A 24,999-nucleotide genomic window follows, 5' to 3' on the forward strand; every position below is an offset into this window, starting at 1 on the left:
AGGGTCCCTCCACCACTGCGTCACTGGAAAAACAAACATGCTTTGAAATAGCAGAGGAAGTGCTGATTACCAGATATAATGTATCCGATAAGTACCCCTTAAAATTACACGCAGAGATCTCTTACAGATGACAGCCGAGTATAAAACGAGCACAGGCTTTACTAGGAAGAAGTTCCATGAGCTATTTAAAAATATATGAAAATTGGTTTTATTCTGGTAACAGCGGTTGCAAAATTCTTACAGTAACCATGTGACTCATGCAGCTATCAATACCTCCCTTTACGCAGACTTTGTTGCTTAGCGTACATGATCCATGTCTGGCCAGGAATAAAAATGTTCAGTCATTATATTGTTGGTTTGATCATTTCAGGAAACAAGTTGAGTTGCTGATTGATTGACTTTATAAATATGTTCAATTAAACTAATCTTATGTTCAGGCACCTGTACTTTCTATATCAGGGATCATATTACTAGTCCGTTTTGAGATTCCCTTCGGTCAGTAATCACTAGTATGATCACCGTAGTTCTGCATATCTATCAAGTTTGTGGAAGAGATAGATTGAACGTAACAGTTTTACCCTCCTCAGTCCCCACACGAAACACAAAAGTAATCCATTTAATTATTTCCAAACATGAGCAGAAACGCTGGCAATGCTGATATCTTACAAAAACTGTTCACCATCTGCACACTCAAGCTAGGTAGTGATTTCCTTCAGAGCTGTATTACTATAGAACAGAATACACATCTTGTGTGTTTTTTCTTTCTGTGTCACAGCTAGAGCATGCAGACTGATGCTGGAGCCAGGCCTGTGTCGACAGTATGTGGCCAAGTGGTACCATGACTCCGAGGCCAGTTCGTTTGCACAGTTCTGGTTTGGGGGTTGTCATGGAAATGAAAACCGCTTTGACACAGAGGACACCTGTACTGTAAGAAAGCTTGTGTCAAAAATGAACTAGCGTGTGTAGGAGGAATCTAGCCAATTATTCATTTTAAAAATGTCTCATATGCTGTATATAGTCAGGGACGGATTACGGACCGGGCCAGCGGGGCCGCTGCCCAGGGGCCCTTGGGGTGCAGGGGGCCCGTGGGGCCCCTAGCCCAAAACATTTTGTAACGCTTATCAACAATGTATTTTCGTTTGTCTATTTTAGAGGGCCTACATTCTTTGACCCTCTGCCTACAAGGGCCCCTGACCCTATAGGGAGGGCGTTTGGCTGCCAAGGGCCCTTGAATTGTGGTGGTTGTGGTGGTGGTGCTGGTGGTGGTGGGGCCCTGGGGCCACACAACCCACAATCCCTCCCTGTATATAGTTGGAGGTATGCATTTAAGAGCAATGCACGTGTAGGTTTATAAATCAATACTACGGTTTTGCCACATGGTGGCAGCACATCACACTGTTGTTTTCTCAATAGACAAAATGTGTTAAAATGCGGTCTATGCATCGCATCCACCTTCATACCACTTACCCTGCTCAAGGTTGTAACGGACCCGTGAGTAACCAAACAAAATACGATACACTTCTGGCATTTTTAGTTCTTTGCATTCGCAGATTTTTGTGCGTACTGGAAAAATGGTCCCCACAACGTCAAAATAACAGGTTTTTATTACATTGCGCGGAAAATTTGGTCCCCACAATGTAATATAATCCACGCACGCACGCACACACAAACACACACACACACACACACACACACACACACACACACACACACAGAGCCATGTTACAGGTAATTTAGAGATGCCGAATCTAACAGCATGGCTTTGAATTGCAATTGAAGATACTTGAACCACAAGCGGAAAACATGCAAACTGCACACAGAGAACAGAAATGTGAGCTAACAGTGCACCTCACTGGGCCACTGTGTCACCCTATTACAATATAACAAAGGCCAACACTGAGACCGGGGCTTTCAACTGAGGGTCCGCAAAGGCATGTAGCAAACATCCATATTATCTTGAGGTTTAACGCAATGCCAGGATACATCACGAAATAGTCCAGGAACTAAATGGATTACATTGACGTCAGACGCTACTGGTTAGTCTGAGTACCTCATCCCAGCTCCACATCTTACTTCATTTCTGACTCCTACTTACGTGGAAGGGTAGAAGAAGAAAGTGTAGCCAAGGAGCAAGCTCCCAAATATGATTACAAGCCCTGAGAGTTCACACTAATCCCGTTAGAGAAGAGGCTTCTGGGAATTTTTAATTCTATTTTTCAGGTAGCACATCAAGCACGAAGCAAGGCTGAAAGGGCCTCCAGGGAGCTGTGGTTACAGCTGTGGTTACAGCTGTGGTTTACAGGGTCTTCCTGTGGTCACACGCCTTTCCTCCTACAGACCAAAAACATGAATCTAACTGATCTGGCCTCCGCCTGTCCTGCATGCGAGTGTGTGCCTTGCGATGGCCTGGGATCCAGTCGTAGGTGTCCCCAATAAATGCACTGATAGACTGAAACGCACATGCAGTTGTTGTCTCACACTCGGTAAATGAAAAGTAAATTGCGATATGTAGTCAGGTTTGTTTACAGAAACTCAGCATTTACTATAAGCCAATTAAGGAAAGCAAAAATAGTATTATATTGATATCTGCAATTACGAGATAACTATGGGAGAGATGCATGAAAGTTTGGAAATGGGGCTGTTGGGGATGACATGATTGTATTCCCCAGACATTTCCACCCCCCACTTGCCCATCTAACCCTTAGACCTCCCATACTCCCCACCTCTACAATTTCTAGATTTACTGAATAGATCAACTGTACATGTGAAAGCCAGTAAATGTGGTTTTACCTGAATGCTCTGAGTCTTAGTTGTGTCATGCAACCCTAAAATTACACCTTTTCATTTATTCTACATTTCAATTGGCAATGGGGGTTAACTCTACTTCTTTGTATGTACTGTAATACAGCTGTATCTGCTCTTAAAATATCATTTATATTTGCCTGGAAAAGATCCCTAAAATCATAGGTAGAGTGTGATTTTTGCCCTTTGAAGGGGGCAAAAAAGAGAACATCTTCTATACCTGACGTGTTAATGCAACTATCTGACGCACACATTGCCTATCCTTCGGTCTACGGGTACCAACGTCGTCATGCTTAGTAATCTCAGTTTTCATCTTCATCCATATAATGTTTTTGTGAGGCAGTAATAAAATCCATCAAATACTTTTTGACTTATCACATTCACAAGGTCAAATGCCATCTGTTTTCACCCTCCCTTTGTGCCACTAAGTGCCGTTACTTCAATTTTGGGATGATCTGTCTCAAAGTTTAATCATTTCCCCTTCCTTGCTTTTTGAGTCTTAATGAGCAAAGCATTTGCAAACAGACCAGTGCTAAAACCTGAAATCTGGGGAATATAAGTAAGCCACACACACACACAATATTATATATCTAACAAGTGGAACATTGAGTACGTCTTCGTTTTCTTTAGCAAACCCACACTCTGGTGGCCTGGATGCCCTCTGCTGCCTACCGCAGCACGTATGCATTTGTATCAGGTCATACCTCAACCTGGTTCTGCTTTATTCTGCTCCTTGGAAGTCAGAACATCCTTGAACAAACCACAGCGAGAAAGGCCAAGACCTGAAATGCGTGGCTGTTTTACACAACACCATCTCCTCCGTCTACCAAGTGTGGTTTCCCAATCCGTTCTCCAAGACCTCGTAGACCTCAGCTTCTCATGTTTCAGCGCCTGCAGGTTATATGGATCCAAGTGAAATTCTAGAATTTTCCGCAAGATGATTTTCACAATGTTTAATAATGTGATTATTTTTTTTTTATATATATTTCAATTTTAACTGTAATCGCAACCAGTTGATTGAGATAAATGTACTGAGGGTAACCCCGCCCTAGCGGGTGCCAAAATGGGGATCACAAGTCCATGGCATTGTTGGGGGGGTCGTGGGCAGAAAAGTTTGGGAACCCCTAGTGGAATGTAGATGTCAGCCTGAAACAGTGGTGTGAAGCTGGATCAGGGGCGATTTGACCCTTGGGGGGCACAGACCTCAAGTAATACAGGCCAAAAGCACTAAATGGATTTGGAATACCATAAGGCCGACTGCAGCCACCATGATTATAGTTAAGTATCGACTATGACCTGTGGCACGAGCAGGTATCTCCTCCCAGGGCTGCTGCGAGCCTCCTGCTATATTCATTTCAGAATGACTATGCAACTCTGAGCTTTTTTTAGTCATGGTGCATTAAAGAGAGAGTAGAGATACATACATCCATCCATCTGCCATCCATCCATTACCTGCCGTCTATCCAGCATCAGCTCGTGGGGCCAGAAGTCGAAGCAGGGATGCCCGGACCTCCCTCTCACCAGCCACCTCCTCCAGCTCCTCTGGGGGGGACACCAAAGCGTTCCCAGGCCAGCTGAGAGATTTAATCTCCCCAGCATGTCCTGGGTCTGTCCCGGTGCTTCCTCCCAATTGGACACGCCAGAAATATCTGTAGTGCTTTAGTCTGTCATTGTTAATATTATCTTGTGGTCTTATTATGACTGTTTCCAAAGAGCCGTTGCCTGGTTCCCATTGTAGTTCTCTTTGTAGCTCTGTTTGTAGTGCTGCCCCTGTTTAGTTTTGACCCCTAGTGTGTGTTCGTCCCACCACCATGAACCTGTGAGGGTGAGGAGCCATCATCCCCAATTAGGTTGTGTGATAAAGCTGATTTTTGCCTTGGGCAAGCTTTGGCATTTTTTATTCATAATAAGAATTATTCAATCATATACCTTCAAAGCAGAACCACCCGTCATTTATCAGTTTCTAGCCGACTGCTTGAAGGCTTTGGCACATTTTCTCTTAAGTCCTCTTATTAAATGACAAACAATGCATTTCAAACACTTGGTTTTGCACGTCCCCCAGTATTGAGGTTTAGAAGCTTTGGCTCCACTGGCTTCGAATTGAGTTAGGAAGCAATTGTTAGCCTTTACAATCACATCACTTTCATATAACACACTCCTTCTTATTGTATCACAGTTCACATAGAGGAGACTGACGCCCCGATTAGGGTCAGCACCCGAAAGTGCAATTTTTCCCATCCGATTATGCGACAAAGGATTACATTCAGGATCTAAATTTGGCAGCCCGGGGCACCTGTAATTACGCCATCAGAAGTCTGATTCTGCAGTGTCATCCAAACTGTAATCTCTACTCCTTCACTGTCATTCATCACAAAGAGCATCTTCCTAAATACTGGAATTATGTGCATATTCCATTTGCATCCCTTCCCTTGTTTTCATGACATCATAGTCAATTGCTTTTGCTCCTTACATTTCTAACCAGTGACTTCGGACTGGCAGCTTTACATGCTTCTTGTTTTTAGCTCACTGTGCTCGTCATCAGCTGCGTGACACATTCACCTTTCCAATGGATTCAGGTCCCTCTGGTGCAGACTTAACCTGATCCAGTGTGAACAGATTCAATCTCTACTGCCACAGCCAGTTAGGGGCCACATGTGCGGCAGGTACATGAAATCACATCAGAGTTTCCATGCCAGGGGTAGAAGTATAACAGATTCTAGATAATTCTGTTCCAGAGACTGTTACCCAACCTCATCCTGATCAACTTTTACAGGGAAAGTGGAGAAAAACACATTTGTGGGAATCAGAAGCATAGTGTCAATAATTTACTCAGCATGGCCTGCAGAAGAAGCAGCGTGTGGTTCAGTGAGATAAGCCTCAGTGCCTGTGATCAGAAGGTTGCTGGTTCGAGCCCAGCCTTAGCATGGCTATGGGCTTGATTCTGGCAATCAATACTAGTATCAATTATTACCCTTAGAAAGATGGTAGGGAAATACAAACATACAATTCTCCTGTGGCTTGTGACATTGTGATGTTCTGTCTGGGTAATCTTACAGAAATACCTAAAACCAAACAGAACCAAAGGCAATGACTTATAGTCTTAGAGATCAGGAATGTCTCTTAGTTCTACTTCAAATCCTGATCTAATAAAAGGTGGCTTCATATATTATTCTCTGTATTCTATTCTATATCAAGATCACTGTCTTCCTGACCCCACCCCCTCCTCTGACTAGGCATATAAAAACACGGAGAAGCTGAAAGCCCCCAGCCATCATTAACACTGTGGTTTTCCTGTATAAATATTCAGGGAATGAGGTTCCATCTCCGATAGAAAAATTCATGTGACCAACCAAACTGTATGAGGTAGGTGACCTTCTTGCTTGCTGTTACAGGAACATTAGAGAACATATAGAAAGCGACTGTACACAGAGTACTTCTAATACACACTAGCCGAGTGCACAACGGACTCCAGAAAATCAAAAGCAGTTCAGCAGAGGTGAAAATATTGTGCTGAAAACCAATAAGGCACCATGACCCTGAGCATCAGGCTTCCAGTAACCCACATTCAGCAACGTTCCTCCGGCTGGGATACCGGATTAACGCCCAGAGAAGCCGGGGAGAAGGTCGCTCTCAGACAGCGCTCTCTCAGACTGCCCATATTCAATGACGGAAGGAAACAAGAGATTATCCACCAGTTACTGTCCTTCTAAGATACAGGAAACCAAAGCAACGGCTATTTCAAGATAAACGTACAACAAGTCTATGTAAACAAGCCAGCATATAACCACTCTTTCCTCTAAAATAGTGTTACATGCTCCCTTTGCATCAATGCAAGCTATTTAAATAGCAAAAAAAAACAGTAGGAAGTTAAATTTGTCACACAAATCCTGCATAGACACCTGTATTAAAATGAGGGGGACTGCCAGCGGATTTCCATACATTTCAAACTTTACGTGCAGAACGAATCATTTAGGGGTGACATGCCCACTCGTGGTTTCATTTCCCTAAACCAGAGAGCTGAAAATGACGTCAAAAATCAAAAACAATTCAAACAATGAAAACGCTATCAGAGCAGAGGGTGAATTTGATGACCGGCTCACATGAGTGGACTTCCACTCATTGTGTCCGATTCTTTTTATTTCAGAGTCAATGTAAGGTTCTATAGTGATGCACTGCTGGGTACAGTCCCGTCACTGGGTACGCTGCGACGTCACTGCAGAAATGTCCCTGAGAAATGGCACTGGCTGGAGGAACACTAATGAAAAACACGCTTGAATTATAAAAACAGCTAAAAGTGCCGGAGGGAAAGGTGCTCTGATATGATAATACTAATATTTGAAAATACCAATGTTTTGGCGAACATTTTGCGTTGCACTGGAGATCTTTTAGGGAATTATGTACGTTTCCAAGTGACGGTAAAAGACGTGTGTGTTAGGAAAGAGACAAAAGAGAGCAGACAATGGTTAGACAATTAAAGGTTCATTTAATCAATTGTTACTCTTCGCAAAGACATTCAGAACAAAAATAAAGCACGCTTCATATTCGCTAAAACATTATTTGTAAAAGACAAGATAAGAGGACATGATAATATTTCCTGGATTGGATGTGGGGTTCGGGTCTTTATCCTGATACAAACCAAAGTAGATGAGAGAATTGGGCCCAGTCAGATTGAGCTGAAAGAGAGGAAATTTAAAATATATTACAGTAGCACCAAAAGGGAATCCCTGTTCAATTAAAGGGTTGGGATTGATTTGCATCATTACTGTAAAGCTAAAATGACTCACCTGGTATTCAAAATTACAATGGAATAAAAAAAACTACAAGTATCATTAATAACATTAAAAACAAAACATTAAAAAGTGCTCAAAGCACCAGGGTAAGCAATCTAGCTTAATCTCTGAAAGAGGAACTTCCCCTAGTGAACAAACAATGGCAGCATTAGAACCGTCAAACCCGACTGGTGTGGATGTTTAGACAGCAGTGCTGACAAATTATTTTCATAACCTCAGAAACCATTTTCGTTCCTCATGTCAAATATCTTAAATTAAAAAGCAGAAATGGGAAATAAACACAACCTGCTGTGTCGCACCAGGAACTTTGTTGTCCCCCCATTCTGCATCATAAAGGAGTAAAGTAGCACTCAAAAAACAATCATGAAGAACAGCGCGGGACTCAAAGGAGTTTTCGGCAAGATGCCTCATGAATTCAGGGCAAACGGGTCGCATTAGAGTATGCATGGGCGCATACAAGACGCAATGCCACAGAGAAGACTGTACATTTCTCCGGGCGTATGGGAAGGTGGTCACCTTGTGTGCGGGAGTCAGTACGTCTTCGGGAATGACTCACTCAGCCCTGCCTCCTCACTTGCAGAAGAGGCTCCGTGCTGCACAGACCCCCCCCCCCCCCCATTGTCCTCCTCTAATTCAATTCAAACATTCAAGGTCCAGCCATACAACATTAATTATATACTTACTTTTATTAAGCCTGACATTCCATTACCAACTTCAAAAATACTAAATCTTATTTATTTATAACAAAATACGTAGAGATAAACAAAACATTTAATTGTGTTCCGCCTACAATAATGCTGCCAGGCTGGAATATGACCAATTTAAAGAACGAGGTTCTTCATATTTTATATAAATAAAATGTATTTAGCATTAATACTACTAATAAAGTGACACTGTGAATACAAGATGATGCTGAATATAATACAGGAGAAATGCATGACTTTGCATGATTTTTTATTTATTCTACCAATTAAAACTATCTTTCAGCTTTGCAGGGTCCATTTTAGGTAATTAAGTCAAATCTTGGCGTTTCTGCATTTTTTTCGATGAAAGTTCCACATGTTTCTAATATAAAGCTGGTCTTGTCTATATCTATCAGAAGATTCAGTTACTCATATCCATGTAGGATCTACTGCACTATCCTGGTTCATTGATTAATACATAGATTTTAAAATAATGAGTGTAGCAACATGTACAACATGTTACATTCCCACACAGCAAGCACACCTGCAGCCAGAGACGGAATGACGGGCTCACAGCGAGGCGTCTGGAATGCAACGTCTGTGGACGGGGTCTGGACGAGAGTGCCGTCGTAAATTCAGTTCCGGTAAGTAATTAACGCAAAGTCGATTTGGTTTTCGAGCCGACGGAAGGTCGATCCGCTCGTGGAAAAGCCAGCCCCAGTAATGGAGCGAGAGCCTCCCACTTCACACGTCCGCTCATCACACCAGCCACACAACGGCATGAGTTATCGGTACGGCTGCCTTCTGTCACGATGACGGGGAGGCCGGGCCCACGCAGCGATGTCAGGGAAGCTCAGCTGCTCTGAGACGCCTTATGCAACGACGTTCAAAGAGCGTCACCTGAGAACAAGAGTGTCGCCCCTTGTGATGGGAGCCGTCACCTCTGCCTTTGTCACGAGGACCACTGGGGCGATCAGTCACCCATCTTACACCTTAATGCTTTAAACTTCTGGGCAAGGTATGCCCCCCCCCCCCCCCCAAAAAAAAACCTCAATATAATTAATAATACATATGTAGATCAAAGTTTACATAGAAGGACTTTTGAAGTTGAACAAGAAAAGGCCCAATTATCAGACAGTGGGCCTAGAGAGATACGCTTTCAAGAAGAGAGAAAACACTCCCATCTACCCATCTTGGGAATTGTGTTATCCATAATTTCATTTAAAAACATACATATTCAAAAAGAAAAATAGTATGACTTCAAAGTTTATCAAGTAGTTATTTAAGGCGCCTACAGGAGTACAGTAATCCCCCCCTCGAATCCATGGGTTCTAAGACCTACGGAATAATGAGACCAAACACACCCCATATATCCAAGCCCTTGAAATCTGGACCTCGATTCCAAAACCAGGCCTCCTTTTCCGGTCTCCCAGGTACTTTAATCACTGATTCTGATTGGCCAGAGGCTTCACACCTGGCTCATAGGAAAACGGCGGCAGGAAATTATTTCTGGAATTTTCCCCGTTTCCGACCACGGAAAACTGAAATGTAGTATTAACTGGTAACGTTACTACTTGGTCTGAACTGGGCCACCGTAGACAGCTGGGGGGGTGAGCAACCAACTCTTTCCAATACTTAACAAATGTAAAGGTGTGGATAAAATAAACCATATGCATCTTGAAATATTGAGGAGGAAAAGAGGGTACTGCATCGTGCCCATTGTGCTCCGGACCCCCCGCGACCCAATAGGATAAGCGGTTTGGAAAATGGATGGATGGATGGAAAAAAGGGTAATAAAACATTTTGCCAGGGGAAGCTACAATAACATGAAAGAAGGAAAGAAAAAAAAAAGACAAGTGTTTAAGACACAGTCGTTAGTACAGGACGACAGAAAAGAATCAATCCAGTCAGACGTCAGACTTGGTACCTGCTTGGTGACGTCTATCCTCCAAGGGTCCACCTGCATGCCATCGCACCAGCCGCCGCGGCCGTACAGCCAGGTGCCAAACTCATTGGGCACGGCGCCCTCCCCAGCTCTCATGGCACAGCCCAGCGCGGTGCCTAGCAAACGACATGCGAGATAACGCCACCTTCAGGCTGGGGCGAAAGCTCGTTTTACTGACCCACCCCATTATTAAAACTCAAAAGAAACTGGTTTTATGTTCAAATCCCACGAATGATCAAACAACTGCTACTTCTGTACTTCCAAAACTAAAACAAAAAAAATAAATAAAATTCCTATGTTGCAGCTTTCATGGTTCATTAAAAAAAATTGACACCGAAGCTCAGATTTTGCTACCTATGGAAAATAACTGCACAGGCCTGTTTTAAAGTTAAATAATGTATTACATGACAGAAACAGAACAGAGAGGAAACTGCGTCCGTATTTATACGTTGCTACTACAGTAGATTCAATAGGCCTTTCGGAATGACATCCTACATGAGAGACAATGATGGACGATCATTTTTATAACGGCTCGTTTCCCTATCGTACTTCCCCTCAATCGCAAGGTCAATTTAATAGGCATGGAAAATAAATTAATGGATAATTTTGATGCATTTATTTGTACAAGTGTGTTCTGATTTTAAGAGCCTGATTTAGCAGCTCCTTCGATTGCCCATTACAGGTCATTATCGACAAAGGGAACCGTCTTTCCAAACAGCTCTGAGAATCTTGGGAGGGTATTGTCGTCGGCCAGTGAGGAGGAATATGTGTGGAAAATTACGAAAACAGAATCCACAGTAATGCAGGCAGCGATGGATCAGCCGATATGCCGTCTCTCACGAAACACGCGAAAACCAATCCGACGGTAATTTTCATCTAAATCATGAAATGAGCATCCTGCCAACCGAAGAACAAAGCATGCACCCACACAGACAGCAATAATGCAGTAAGTGTTTTGGCAAAAAAAATAAATGTGACTAATATTTACTAAACCATCTTCCAACGTTCTGTGTCACAAGTTGTCAGAAGCCTAATTTTAAATATTGTCAAAGTGACAAGATAACCGGGTCAATTTGAGAAACCCATTACAGCACGTCTCACTCGCCTGATATTCGAAGCCAGTCTTGATTAAACTTTATCAAAAACAGAATCTCTTATTAGACTGTAAGTGTCCACCAATCATATAACAGCAAATGAAAGCTTTCAGCTTCTGCGATTAAGTTAGTCAGGAACACCTGGAGTGTAGGATGAGTAGGTGGGTGATCTGTTTGTGGGCCGTCTGATGGATAGCTGCCCTAGCTTGTGTTATTCTGGGTGCCGTGTCTGGGAGAACAGGCCACCGATCGACACTAGCGGCCAAAATTGAGGCCACACCTAGCATTTTTGGCTTTAAGATTTAAAAATGATTAAACACACGTATTAGCTGTAATGTTTATAAACAGACTGCTTAGAAATGTCATACACCGGATGATTAAATAAGTAACTAGAGTAACGAGAATAAAGTTCTGCAATCTCTAAAAACTGGAAGTGTTTACACAATTTTGGTACCAGCTGCCACAGAGCCGGTCCATAGAAGGACCGCAGTGGTCTGGGTCACCTCTTAAACCACAGAGATCTACAGCTAGTATTTAGATGACAACCATTTTCTGCTACCAGTCTTTGGCACCCCGTTTGAAAGCATTTCATCTGGATTACGAGGTAAATGTGCATAACAGATTGCTCAAATATGGTCCATTTAATAAGGCAGTTAACTCTCAATAGCCGTCTCACTGCGTGATATTTTCTTGATCACATGACCATACAGTGTTCCCCAGATGTGGCACATAGCTTAGCAATGGACTTTCATCCCAAGGAACAAAAACATTAAATTAGAAGTGGGTCCATCATCCCATGTACGGGCAGCGGTACCGGCAGAGTCAAACACGAGGGAGTTGTTGTGGATGCCATTGATCAGGAAATGATGCGACGTCACGCAGAACTCCCCGCAGCCGTTCTCGTCGCTCCCGTGCCCAGTGATCACGGCGTAGACCTCCACCTAAAAATCAATACGGGTGGTGGTGCTCAAAGGAAGCACGGGCCTGAAACTTCAGTGTTCTACTTTGCTTCAGTAGGACAACATCCTGCATGGCCTCTACTGCATAAATGGACTTTAAAAGCTTCTCAGATTCATGGCCTTGGCATCTTACATCATAATGCTCATCTATCCAGCATGTCCTTATAGAACATGATCAGTGGCTGTTGTGTGAATACAGACACCGATCTGCAGGAGGTACTGCAGGTCCATCTTAAACGTCTGAGAAGACACTGAAGAGTAACGGTTCTGAAACCAAGACCATATTCAAGACAAACATTCACAACCTTATGTCTTCCGGAAACGCAATAATCACCCAACCCCTCCCCACTGCTACAGATGCAGTCGGTTCAGCTCCAATTACTTTACTGTTATTGCTAAACTAATTTTTTATTTTACAATTAACATCATAAAACATGTAAATTTCAAAATTATTATTCCATTTAAAGTTGGGGCAAGCTGTATATTTTGTAAAAAAATTTATTGTCATGTGACTGTATTGGTCCAACCACGATCGAGTGATTATTCCTATGGTAAGAGCTAGCTGAAGATGGTAAACTTCTTTATTGTTCCAGACTGTTTGCGATTAGTAAAACCCAGAAATGATTCCCATTATTTTTTTTTTATTTACTTACTTCGTTGCACCCCTACTGAATGGCTTTTTCTCTTACTTTTTTAGTAGACAGCGGTACGGTGAACTTGATTGGCTGAAATCTTTTGTTGTATTCTTTGTCAAAAACTCCTCCAGTATACAGAGGCCTTAGGCTGAATGGGTAAAGCTGGTCAGAGTGGTTCCCTGTTAGAGAATAAGACAGTATTATGGGCATTTAGTACAGCAAACTCACGAAAGGATATACAAGTTAAACTATGTAAAGACAACGATAAACATCCTTCTTGTGCTCATATCTTCAGGTGTGACAAAGTAATATCAATCTAGTGAACTAGGGCAGATAAAATAAGAAAATATGCATATTTTCAAACCGGAAGAAACAGCTAAGTGCTCATCTCAGAAGAGCTTGAGGAAGTCTTTCATTTAAACAATGAAATCAACATAACGAATCAATAACAAAGCAAATGGACAGATTGCGTCAGATAAAGTATTTGCGTTTGCATAGGTCCTCCTTTGGTGAATTCCCAACAGGAGTCAAAACACGATTTATTTACTTTATAAATTGAATAATAAATAATTGCATTGCTAATTCATTTATTTACCGTCATTCAAATCTAGACAAAGACAAAGAATGTCGTCAGGAAATGTGTTGCGATAAAATAGGCTGGGGGAAAACAATCAATAAATAAAAACGGCAATACAAGTATTTGAACAGAATTAGGGAGACACTTAAAGGCTGTATTCCGAGAAACCTGGTCAGTTCTTATTAGAAGATGCTTCAACTTGGCTTTGAACTCGAAGGAGCAACACATTTACATTTAGGAGATGTGGGACTTTTTCAGACAATATTATTCCAGCTGTAAAAAATGAAAACCATGTTGTGTGAATGGATTTCATTACAAAGTATTATGCCGAGTACTTATGATAATATTATGCAGAGAGTCCTTTTAACATGCCGCTGTTTTTATTAGACTTGCATGTTTTTCCAAATCTTTAAAAATCAGGACTTGATGTAGATGGCGTCTAATGATATTGGGAGAGTGCAAAACATTCAGTAAGCAGACATCTTTACGATCCCGGCTCGCCCGATATGCTTGCAGAAAGGCATCTTGACTGCACAGCCTTGAAGACAGACCATAATAATTCAGCAGGTGCAGGTGGCCAGGCTCTGTATGAATTGATTTGTGGGACAGTAAATCATAAAGAGTCCCAGAGCAGCCTGACGAAACCGCGTGACGTGGCTTAAATGAAAGGCGACAGAAAGCAGCCATTACACATGAGAGGCTGATGACACATTGTAGTGTTCAGATACGTGCTGCTACTAACCTGAACGAAGCCTCTCCTGTGTAACGTGATTTGTACACAATTACCAGCCGTCATCTGATAAACCTTAACAAGGCATCACTTAAACACAATCCACTCAGACGGCATTCTGGCAAGCGTTTACAGGCCTATCAGAAGATGACTGGAGATACTGGAGCCTGTCTCAGCAATCCAGCATGGAGTGGTAGAATCCCCCTCAGAGAAATGGGGACAGATTGCTCCTGAGCAGCTCGGGTCCGGTGCCAACACTCTGCCAATCGCTCTCACAGGTTATCAGTGCTTGTTTTTGTTTTTTCCCATGGAATTATCGTAGACATATTTTGGAGGGGTGAAGCTGGGCATTAGGCTATTCTGCCAGACAGGATTCTCTAAAGCTCTGTGCAAACAGCAGTTACATATTTGTGGATAATTCTGAGTCACATTCAGTAAACATTAAAATTAACAATAATTATGATGGAGAGGCATTAAGGGATAAAAAAAAAAAAAAAAAAAAAAAAGTATTTCACAAAAATTGTGAACAGCCGACTGGCCGCCGTTTCCTATTCCATAAAACTCTGAAATGTGTTTAAAAGACAGAAACAAAATATTAAAACAACAAAATAGTAAATGATACAAGTGATGGGCAACAAACGAGATGCATCTGCCGCATCCAAGCCTTCTACCAGCCACGAACCGTCAATGACAATCAGCTGAGCCGATCAATAGTAATCAAGCTAAACCCCAGTGGTAATAGCAAAGACAGCATGAATCCAGATCAAAGCTCGCCCACCCAAGGGTCAAGGGATCACCTTCAACACAGAAGCAGCAAAAAGCCGCGTAAAGTGACTGGACGCTGGAACGAAACGCTGAAGTCAATGGAACTGAATGCAATGTTGCCCAAAACAATGAAAACAATCTCTATGACAACAGAACAACAGTACGCAACTTCAAGGTGATGCAGAGCATGTCCCAAGGTCAAAAAGGGTATTTGTAATTTAGAATTCTGCACAAAGTACATAAACATGCAATGCAGGCTTAGCATAAGGCAGTATAACCTTTACACATAAGTCTCCAATACACATTTGCTCCATAAACAGACGGGAAAAAAAGCAAGGATGTAGAAAACCCTTTTTTGGAGGGAAACTAGATCCAAATGATAAAAATTCAGAAAGAGCTGCTCAGTAAGGCAGCAGATTCAAAAACGAGTTCACTAGATAGAATGGTAAAATAATCAAGCACTGTACCATATATTCATGCGATCCACTGCGCTACACTGTACCAGCTGCAGCAATGTCCGTGCACATTAAAAGGACATTACTGGTGATGTATGTATACATGGAGGCTAGATCGAAATAAGGTTACAGCAGGTTCAAGGCCAAGGAACCGAGGTATCAGTGTAACAGCATCAGGGGAAATGTGACGGCCAGATGGTGAGCCGAGAAGGTGATGAGGGATACTAAACCCCAGAGAATTGGGTAACTGACATAAAACAGAGAGCTTCCGTAACTCCAACCGTGAATCATGGGCAACATTCGCAAAAGACCCACGAGTCGGCCAATCGGACGCGCAGCTTTCTCCCTAAATAGGACCACAAAAGAAAGTGTTGTGAAGGTGCCTGTGGTTACGTGTGGGGTTCAAATGGTTATATGTGAAGCAGAATCATTTATACATGTCAGTAGGGCTGCTCAAAAAATCATAATGGTTATAATTTTAGTCCATATCGAGATCATGATCAACATGATTACTTGTTGACCTTGTAAGTATCATGCATTTATTGCACTTATATACTGTCTTTAACAGTGGATTTCTCTAAATAATTCAATCAAGAAACAAAAAGTGGCCGGATTGGGGTGTCATTCATTGCGAAACAAAATTAGACACATTGTTTGTTTTATGTCGGTTATTTTGTTTTGCCAATTGTTGTAAGCTTTAAATAAAAAATTTGACTAACATGTATGTAATCTGCAAACTCAAAGCAAATTATAATTAAAGATCCTGGGGGGGGGAATGTGCATACCAGAAACATGCCAATATATTTTATCGCGTAGGTGTCCTCCCTTTTCACAAACTAACCTTTCCGAGCGCCATTAACCACAAATCGTGGCTGAACGTGTCAGCAATACAGTCACGTATTTTCCCTTCAAGCGCTTATTTAATTACAGTAAACAAAGAAGTAGAACAATCATCTCACAAACAGTAACATGAATTGAAAAGCAGTGAACACAGGAACCGTCAGAACAGGAGCGAATTATCAGGACCGGCGTGGGTGGGCTGCTTTGACACGGCGGACTTCGGTCGTTTATGGATGGATGGACTTCCATACCGCCATACTGGCATCACCTAGACCTCCGGCACAATCTCTGTGGGTTTCAGAGCCGCTCTGACTCACCGGTGTGACTGAATCGCAGGCGTAGTCCTGCCACCCACGGCTTTGCCCACGGCGCCGTCTTCATGGTGAATGTGCACCTTCCACTGTTCAGCAGTGGAATTAACGGGGACACGTCCGTCAACCAGTGCCCAGTGCCTCTGTTACAATGACAGGATTACAGCACGACAGCGACATTATCAACCAGTTTTACGGTTTATTTTACAATCACTTGTTTTTATTCAATTTACTAAGAAGTATTGCAATAAAAGTCAACAGAAAAGTGACAAATGTTATATTTTTCCTTTGCTGAATTATGCAGAAAATAATCCATAGCCCCTAAAACACAGCATAAATAAAAATGCAGTAAGCCAATCTGGACACTGGATTATTTGTGAAAGTTAAAATACTTCTCGCTAAATCATCGAAAAACCCAAAGCTGTGTGTTGCTATTCTGTCGTTTTCTATCTCGCTACAGAACTGGACGGCCATCAGCATGGCAAGAATTGTGAAAATTATGTTTCTGAGCAGACATTGCGGGAATGTTACTTCCTTCCAGGAATGTTACTGCAGATTATTACTTTCTGGCTCAATGTTGCAATGCACTGCCTCTTGGAATACTTTTGCTAAATCGCCTGTTTTCTGTGTTCACAAAGAACACCGTGATTTTTCCTTGGGCAGAGAGCTCCTCAGCAGCCTTAAATCTAGCTCTGAAACAAAAATGCCTTATAACACGACTATTATATCTTCTGTTTTTCACAGTTCTTAAGCCACGCCTGGATTTTTTTTCCTAACTTACAGCTTGCTTCACCCTGACAACGAAAAAGAGGCAAGCCACATTCAACTGTTTGTGAGTCTAGCTACACAACGTCTGCAGGCTCGTGTTCTTCCTCCTCGGTTCTCTGGCGTGGTGGTGGGGGGGGGGGGGGGGGGGGGGGGGGCACGGCCCCGGCGTACCTGCGGAACGCGGTGATCCAGCGGCCGAGTTCCTGGTTGCAGAGTGAGCTGAAGTGGTCGCAGCAAATGTACAGCTGCACTGTGTGGTCCCAAGGTGGACAGGTCACGTCACGCTTCCCCGGACAGGACAGCGAAGCATCTAGCTCCAGAATGTTGAAATCTGTCATATCTGCACATTTCCCCCCCGGGGTTAACAAACATACAAATAAATTATAAAACAGGATGTAACATAACGTAAACTATTCATAGTATATAATGGTTTACAGTTACAGTTCCCCTTACATGTGTTATGGCATAAAGCACATCAAGACCAAGGGCATGAAGTTGGTAAGTCACTGTGCTCTGAACTGGTAGACAGAAATGGGGGAAATGTTTTAAATTTGACGGCACCAACATTGATTTGGTGCTGAAAAATAGCAAAATTGTGAAGTGACTCCTTAATGGGACAGACCCACCTAACAGGGCCAAGTAATTAAGAAATGAAGTAATGAGCTGTGTAGCACCTGGGGGCAGATCAACTGTGGCGACAGCTCCACTGTCCCCCTGCATCACGACGTCCTCAAGCACCTTGACGAGACGCACGGGGACTGCAAGCCGCTCTCGTAAACGCTCAGAGAAATCGAACCTGCGCGAAACGGCAGCGAAATCAGAACAGCCTTACAAACATCTCCCAGGTCTCGCACGGGGCCAACCCACATCACTCCCCCAACATTAAACGCATCGCCAATTTAACGTGCGATTTAACGTCGTAAGGTACGTCGATTTAATGGCAGACTTGAGAATACAGCTTTAAGAAGCTGCCACCTGACATCTTGCTTCAATATTTTGCTTAACGCAAAGAAAGTAACGTTGTTCAGCCTCGAGCTTCACATACCACTGGGCTTGCCAATTGAAAAAGCTGAACGACGGGTAGGCAAAGAGGCCCATCTCCGCCAACGCTCCCTGCTGGTCAATTCCCATGAAGAAGTTAGGAAAGGCTGTGCTCTGGAAGGACACATTCACCGGCTTCCCTTTCCTGTAGAAGACCCACAGTCAGACTGACCATCAAAGGGGTAGGTAGAGAACATGCTGCTTGTTTTAGTACATACTCAACCGACGGCACTGAAGTTATAAAGCTGACAAAAAGCTAAGCGATAGAAAGCTGCTCATTCAGTCAATGGTCGTCTGCTGCAGCAACCACAGCCATTAAACTTGGATGAGATGTAGTTTCATGGTGTCCTGAGTGAAACACAGTTCGTTAGCCAGATAAACAGATGAATCACACCATGTACGAAAAGACGCAGTGTACCTAGTTTAATTGGACATCAGCTCCAACTGGCAGCTCCAAAGGCCTCAACTTTAAATCGTCTCGCATTTTTGGATGGGCAGTGCAAACACGATTTGATAAAAATATATTAAACGGCGGTCGATATCGTTTAGTGTGCCTTTGGTGGGCTCTGCCTCTCACTTTCCGTCTTCACAATTAAACTTTAACTGTAATCCATAAAAATATACAGTCTGAAAATGTGTAGGGGTGAGAGACGTTATAAGCTAGTTAACATCGTACAGCAGGATTTTAATCATGCCACACTTTTAAAAAGAAGCAAAATAATAATATAAATTGGTGCTAATTGGGCAATTTTCTAACGGGAAAAAAGGTTCACCTTGTAAAAATTAGCTGAAGACATACTTTTGTAAATATACAGATACTGCCAAGCGCTCACCAAATGGAATGGTGCAATATTATTTTTCGCATTGAACCAATAATATGACCTACAATACAATACAAACCGATCCTGCTCACACTGAAGCGTACATGCAGCAAACCCACGGCAACCAGCAGCCCTTTGAGGCTATACAAATAAAGATGACATTAATTATAAAAATCATTGTGACTCTGGTTTGAAGTTGTCTAAATCAGGAGCATAAAAAAATGAAATGCAGATTTGACACTGGAGTGTTTGCTATGGTGGAAGAATACTGGAGATTAAGGCACCGTTTCACATGCTCCTGTAATTATGCTGGCTTTTGTTCCAGTCTAATTAATAAGGCCTTTTCTCTGCTTCTATTAAAAGACAATAAAAATTAGCAAGCGCTTTAAATAATGAGACCCTTCTATGGCAATGGTGACGTGACACACATTCCCTGAAGCTGGAGTTTTTGTCTTTGAAAAAATAGTTTGCCTAGTTTCACCAAAATAAAACTGATCGATATTTATTCCCAAGTCATTATGTCCTTTTCTTAAGGAACACTTAAGAAAAGAATATTTGACATTTGTCCACAGCAAACCAAAAATAATTTATTTAACATCAAATTAATTAGTCACAGCACACACAGCCAGGCTGCTAGGGGAACAGGATTTGGGGCTTTGACTTTTTGTTCTTGTTAAAGTGATTAATTGTCATTGTTGACGCGCCACAGTGCACAACAATGAACTGCATCCTCTGCATTTAACCCACGTGACATTATGACATAGCAAGTGGCAGCTAATTCGGTGCCCTGGGAGCAGAACTTGAGCCCGGTACCTTACTTGGGTTTCCACAGTGTTACTTTGCCGGTTGGGGAATCAAACCAGCAACCTTTCAATCACAAGTGTGTTTTTACCAAACCATTAGACCATCAGTGCCCGTTCTAGCAATATGGTCATTTCACGCATTACCCAACGTGAACCTTTCTACATACCAGTGTTTGCAAACCACTTAACAGCAATAACGGCATCAGCACTAATGCTCAGGCTGCCTGAGGACCTACTGGAGAGCGACTGACTTACTGAAGACCAAGGTCCACGGCCGGCTGCGCAGGCACCATCGACGCCGGTATGGTGAGCAGTGTGAGGCACTCGCTCCCCTCACAGTTCATGTCCTGAATCGGGTTTCCCATGGCAGCGTACACCAGAACGCCACTGGCTTCCGAGGAGGCCATGTTCCTCACCTGAAGACACAGTACGGGGCAACTGAACAACGTATAACTGATTAATATGGATAATATTAAAGATACATCATTGTCTGCAGCTGAACAAGGGTCTTCCTTGCATAGCAGTCTATGATGTCCCATGTGCTTAACATCCACTCCGGGCTAACACTCCGGGCTAACACTCCGGGCTAACACTCCGGGCTAACACCACCAGGCCCATAGATTAGAATCCCACCCTATTGTTGTGCCCGACTACTGACTGCATTGTTTTGTTGCGTCACAGGTATCCTCCAAAATAACTTCATAAAAAGAGTAAACAGTTTAACGTAAATCCCATTTGATTTATGTGCAGGTTAATGTGCAAACTGGAATTATATCTTAAGGAATAATGGACACCTTCAGCATGACACCCACAATGAAGGATATGAAACAATGTTTACCAAAAATACAAGGGGAAGTTACTCATGATGTTAAATAGAATAAGACAAAAACAGACAAAAAATCCCCCCCCCCCCCAAAGTCACAACACATCTGCCACACCTACCATGCCCTGTACCGGAGCTCTGCCATCTCATCAGAGCTTCACTTGAACCGAGCAAACAGACCTTCCCTAACCACCACTGAAGAATCAGATACATTTCTGATATAACTGTCAATCATGCCCGCAGTTCTCCTTTCTCCTGAATCTAAAACCTACGGCTCCTGTGCCACTTCCTCAAGTCGCTTTTCTTTCCGTTACACGCATTTCAGTTCTCTTTACTTCATTTAAACTTTTCAGAAAAGTTAACTTTCGAACATTCTCCGGCTCGCCGGCCCGCCCCTGCCAGGGCTAGCAGCTTTAACGCCGCCGCTGGCTCGGTGTTTGTGGGGTTTGCATGTTCTCCAAATTGCCCATAGCGATTACTGGCCCTGTGCTTCCTGGAATGGACTCAGGCTCAACAGAACGATGGTGCGGTTAAGCAATTATGGAAAATGGACAGACTTCCAAATTCAGACAACTTGTTGTTCAGCTACTGCTGTAGCCTTCTTTGTTTGTCGTAATTTATTCCAAATTCAATGGATTTAATGATACTAGGTGATGAATATACAGACACAAAAATGTCGGTGAAAAAAAACTAAAATGAAAACATTTCAAGCCAGTTAGTCATTTCCGGAATCGCATGTGTCCACCTTACCTTTGTAAAAAACGAGCAGTTTCCCTCCGATATCCATGCAATGGCACCAGCAACAGCAGGTGAGGGTTTGCACCCATCTCCTGCACCAACCAGGTTAAAGGACTTCTGACCCCAGTGTCTCCTCAGCCAATCATATCTCGCATCCAACCTTTTGGCGACCAAAGGCATGTCCCATTCTGCACAACACCGAAACATCACACATACAAGCGGAATATGAGTAAGATGAGAATTAAAAAACACCCACCTGAGCTTTTAATGCTACTTTTCTTACCCAAGCACTTCTTTTTGCAGCAGTTGTTGATGGAGTATTATAACTGAAGCAAAGTTAAATAAAATATTGTACCACTGATTTTGAGATTATGCACCAAAATTTGTTCAGACATTCATCCAGCAGCAATAAATAAATAATTAAAAAAACTGAGAGATATTGGTTTATATTCCCATTATGACTGCTAAGATTCTGTGGCTCCGAAAATGAGGCAAATTAAAAAAACTTTAAAACCAAATATCGTAACACAGACCATTGTAACCTTGGGAGCATCTGTACGCTGCAAATCTTTTAGGGCCCCTGAGCTTGGGATGAACCTAACTTTGTCCCCCTTTACTGCGCTCCTGATTATAAAAGCATTTCAGAAGTGTGTTTTTCGGCCATATATATATATATATATATATAGTGACATGAATTTAGCTACAATGTGTGACATTTGTAAAGTGCCCATTGACACAGAATGGCTGTTTATAAAACGGTTCATGCCTCGGAAGGATTTTTGAATATTAATGCATGACAATCGTGACATAAATACTGCAGGTAAACACTCAACAATGGGCTTTGTTTAAGCAAAAAAAAAAAAAAAAAAAAAAAAAAAAAAACACTTGTGTAAATCAGCACGGAGATTACTCATAAAAACACTAACAGTTAGCTGCTTTTCACACATTTCACATAAAAGATTTCACAGCTTAACCCTAAAGCTGTTGTGGCCATAAACAATGTTTGTTAGATTCAAAACATTTCACTACTTACGGCATGGAGTGGATCTTAACCTAAATTAAAAAAAAAAGTTTAGACCTTTAATAAAAACTTTATCACGAAAGTGACAACGTAGTACCTGAAGAGGTGAAAACAACTTGGGGAAGTCTAGAGTAACTCCAAGAGTACAGCACACTGGGAATCCAGTTTCCCAGCTCATGGACAGCCAGAGGAGAGAAATGTACCCTGGCCAATACGTCTTTCCGCCTGTGATTTACCATGAACAAAAGCAGTATGAAGTATGTCTTTCCATGTGTTAATCACTAGAGACTACAAATTGTTTCAAGTCCCCAAACGAGACACGAATTAAGATGCAGGGGGAAAGTTACCTACAAGAATATAAAGTCAGCGTTTTGGAATATTTCGTATTTATAATGGTTACCATCTCAAGTGTCTATGGCATATTCGTACTCATGACCGTCACCTTAAAGATGCAGACTATAATTACCTCTGTGCAGTTGCCACCCGTTGAATCTGTTCCCTCATCCACAGCGCGTCTGCTGCTGCCGTGTCATCATAAGACACAAAGAGCGCTTGGGCGTTATTAGGGAGACCTTCAACCAGGTCCATCAGAGAGGACTCCGACGTCCATAAGCACTCTAGGAAAGCCGATTTGGCAGTGTATGCATGAATGATTAACGAAAACTTCAATCCCGCTGCAGGTGGATAGACAAACTCCCCATCGAGGGTTTTAATCTGAAAAGCCGGCGCCGCATCGCCTGGATCAAAACCCAGTTTTCCGTCCTTGCCATAATGTCCATGGGAACGCAAATTAATGCTCTGTTCTGTAGTTTCGAACGTGTTAGTAAATTCACTCGCTTCACCATCCGCATGATGCATTAGATGGAACTTGACTCTGGCTGCAGCTGAATTCGCATCAAGCGGCCCGAGTCTGGCGATGAATAAAAGCATCAACGGCGCTGGATAAAGCAAAGCCATGTCTATTAGAGTATTAACGGGTTCGACTTCGGATGCTCTTATCGATTACATATGTAGAATCTACCTACAAGATAATCAGGAGAAAGGTTCCTCCTTTTAGGTAGCGACCTAGCTTAATGTCGGAACCCAAACAAGATGCTGTGAAAGCAAACGGCTCTATTTTTTTTTTTAAATAATTAAAGCTTCCTCTTTCGGTTTTACTCTCATCACTTTCTTAACTGCACAGAAAATCTTTCGCCACGTTTTTCTACGGCGGCTCAGCGCTGCCAAAACGTAAAAGGAGATAGTACTAAATCGCAGGTGAACGCTTTATAGGTGTACTAGAGAAGGCGATTGTGTTTCACTTAACGAGAATTATCCTTTTACATCAAGGGTGGGCAGTCTTACCCAGAAAGGGCCTTAGGGTATGCGGGTTTTCGCTGCCTCTCTCTAATTAAATTACTAATTAGAGGACTGATTGGCCGAAGAGTCCTCACATCTGGGTTTGAACAGCTGACCTAAATCTGACCTTTTTGGTTACCCAAAAAAGCTACCCTTTGCAGATGAGATTGCCCAGTCCAATGTCCAGCTCTGAAAATTATGAAACTATTAGGTGGATTTCTTTGAAGTTCATAGATGATTAGAACCATGTGGCCAAGCACCGACCTGAAGGTGATGAGGGTAAACGTTTTTTAAATATAAAGCAGGTCATTATCAGCAAAAATGAGAGAAATTACAATCATCTTTTTGTTGGGCTTCACACTGAGGTCCGGCGCCGCTCTTCCTGGCTGTCCGTTTATTCTGGCAGCTGTATCTGATTTTCCTGCGCAGCATCCCAGCATTTTATTCTTCCTCCGGTCTTGACTAGCGTACCTCTCCCACCTGCTCTGCCTCCACCCGACCTGACAGGGACTGCGTTACCGCCACCAAGTGCGAAGTTATGCTTTTGCCAAAAAGCTGCACCCGATATTTCGAAAACAAGCTTTACACTTTGGTGTAAATGGACCACAACGCAAGCAGATGCAATTGCATGAACTTAGCCAAAGCATTTAGCAGAATGACTCGCATCTACCGAGGCCTTCAGATTTTTTTATTCCTGTGGATAGTAATCGACTCCTTCTTCCCCACCGTTGCTATTCGAGCTGCTTTTGTGAAGTATTTGGGGTATTGCTGACTGATGTAAACTATGGTAGCCAGTGACAGCTCTCAAGATTATGATTATCCCTGTGGTGGCAGGCCTGCAGCCTCCTCTCTACCAGTCTGCCTATTTTGAAGGGGCGGCCTGCTGTGGGAAGTGTCTGTGGCAGGCAATGAGTGCTTCATTTTCTGATAATTCAGCAGACGTTGCTCGCAGGGATGTGCAGCGATAGCACAGTCAAGTACACAATGTCCACATCTCTTTATTTCATTATTACATATTATATTTCATTGCATTAATCTTAAGTTCCATTGCCGTGACACG

The 24,999-nt window shown here is 42.6% G+C and overlaps 1 protein-coding gene across 1 annotated transcript; it reads right to left on the reverse strand.

Annotated features, from left to right (window-relative positions):
* Positions 1 to 7,265: 7,265 nt before the first annotated feature.
* si:dkey-256h2.1 (uncharacterized protein LOC337520 homolog) lies at positions 7,266 to 23,926 on the reverse strand. Its single transcript, XM_049027107.1, has 12 exons — positions 23,068 to 23,926; positions 22,699 to 22,826; positions 21,593 to 21,768; positions 20,275 to 20,435; positions 18,400 to 18,540; positions 18,029 to 18,150; positions 17,526 to 17,694; positions 16,593 to 16,729; positions 12,963 to 13,087; positions 12,129 to 12,255; positions 10,203 to 10,336; positions 7,266 to 7,475 (listed from the first exon to the last, which is right to left on the reverse strand). The coding sequence occupies exons 1-12, from the start codon at positions 23,556 to 23,558 to the stop codon at positions 7,356 to 7,358; spliced, it is 2,031 nt and encodes a 676-aa protein (XP_048883064.1). The 5' UTR covers positions 23,559 to 23,926; the 3' UTR covers positions 7,266 to 7,355.
* Positions 23,927 to 24,999: the final 1,073 nt, after the last annotated feature.

Source organism: Brienomyrus brachyistius, chromosome 9 (assembly GCF_023856365.1).
Source record: "Brienomyrus brachyistius isolate T26 chromosome 9, BBRACH_0.4, whole genome shotgun sequence".
NCBI classification, from domain to species: domain Eukaryota; kingdom Metazoa; phylum Chordata; class Actinopteri; order Osteoglossiformes; family Mormyridae; genus Brienomyrus; species Brienomyrus brachyistius.

Excerpts from the sequence above, each read along its gene's own strand:
- si:dkey-256h2.1 (XM_049027107.1), bottom strand. The coding sequence starts at position 23,558 with ATGGCTTTGCTTTATCCAGCGCCGTTGATGCTTTTATTCATCGCCAGA. Across the intron at positions 22,827-23,067 it reads CGGGTGGCAACTGCACAGAG|GCGGAAAGACGTATTGGCCA; the intron begins GTAATTATAGTC and ends GGTAAATCACAG. Across the intron at positions 18,541-20,274 it reads GCCGTGGACCTTGGTCTTCA|GAAAGGGAAGCCGGTGAATG; the intron begins GTAAGTCAGTCG and ends GGTCTTCTACAG.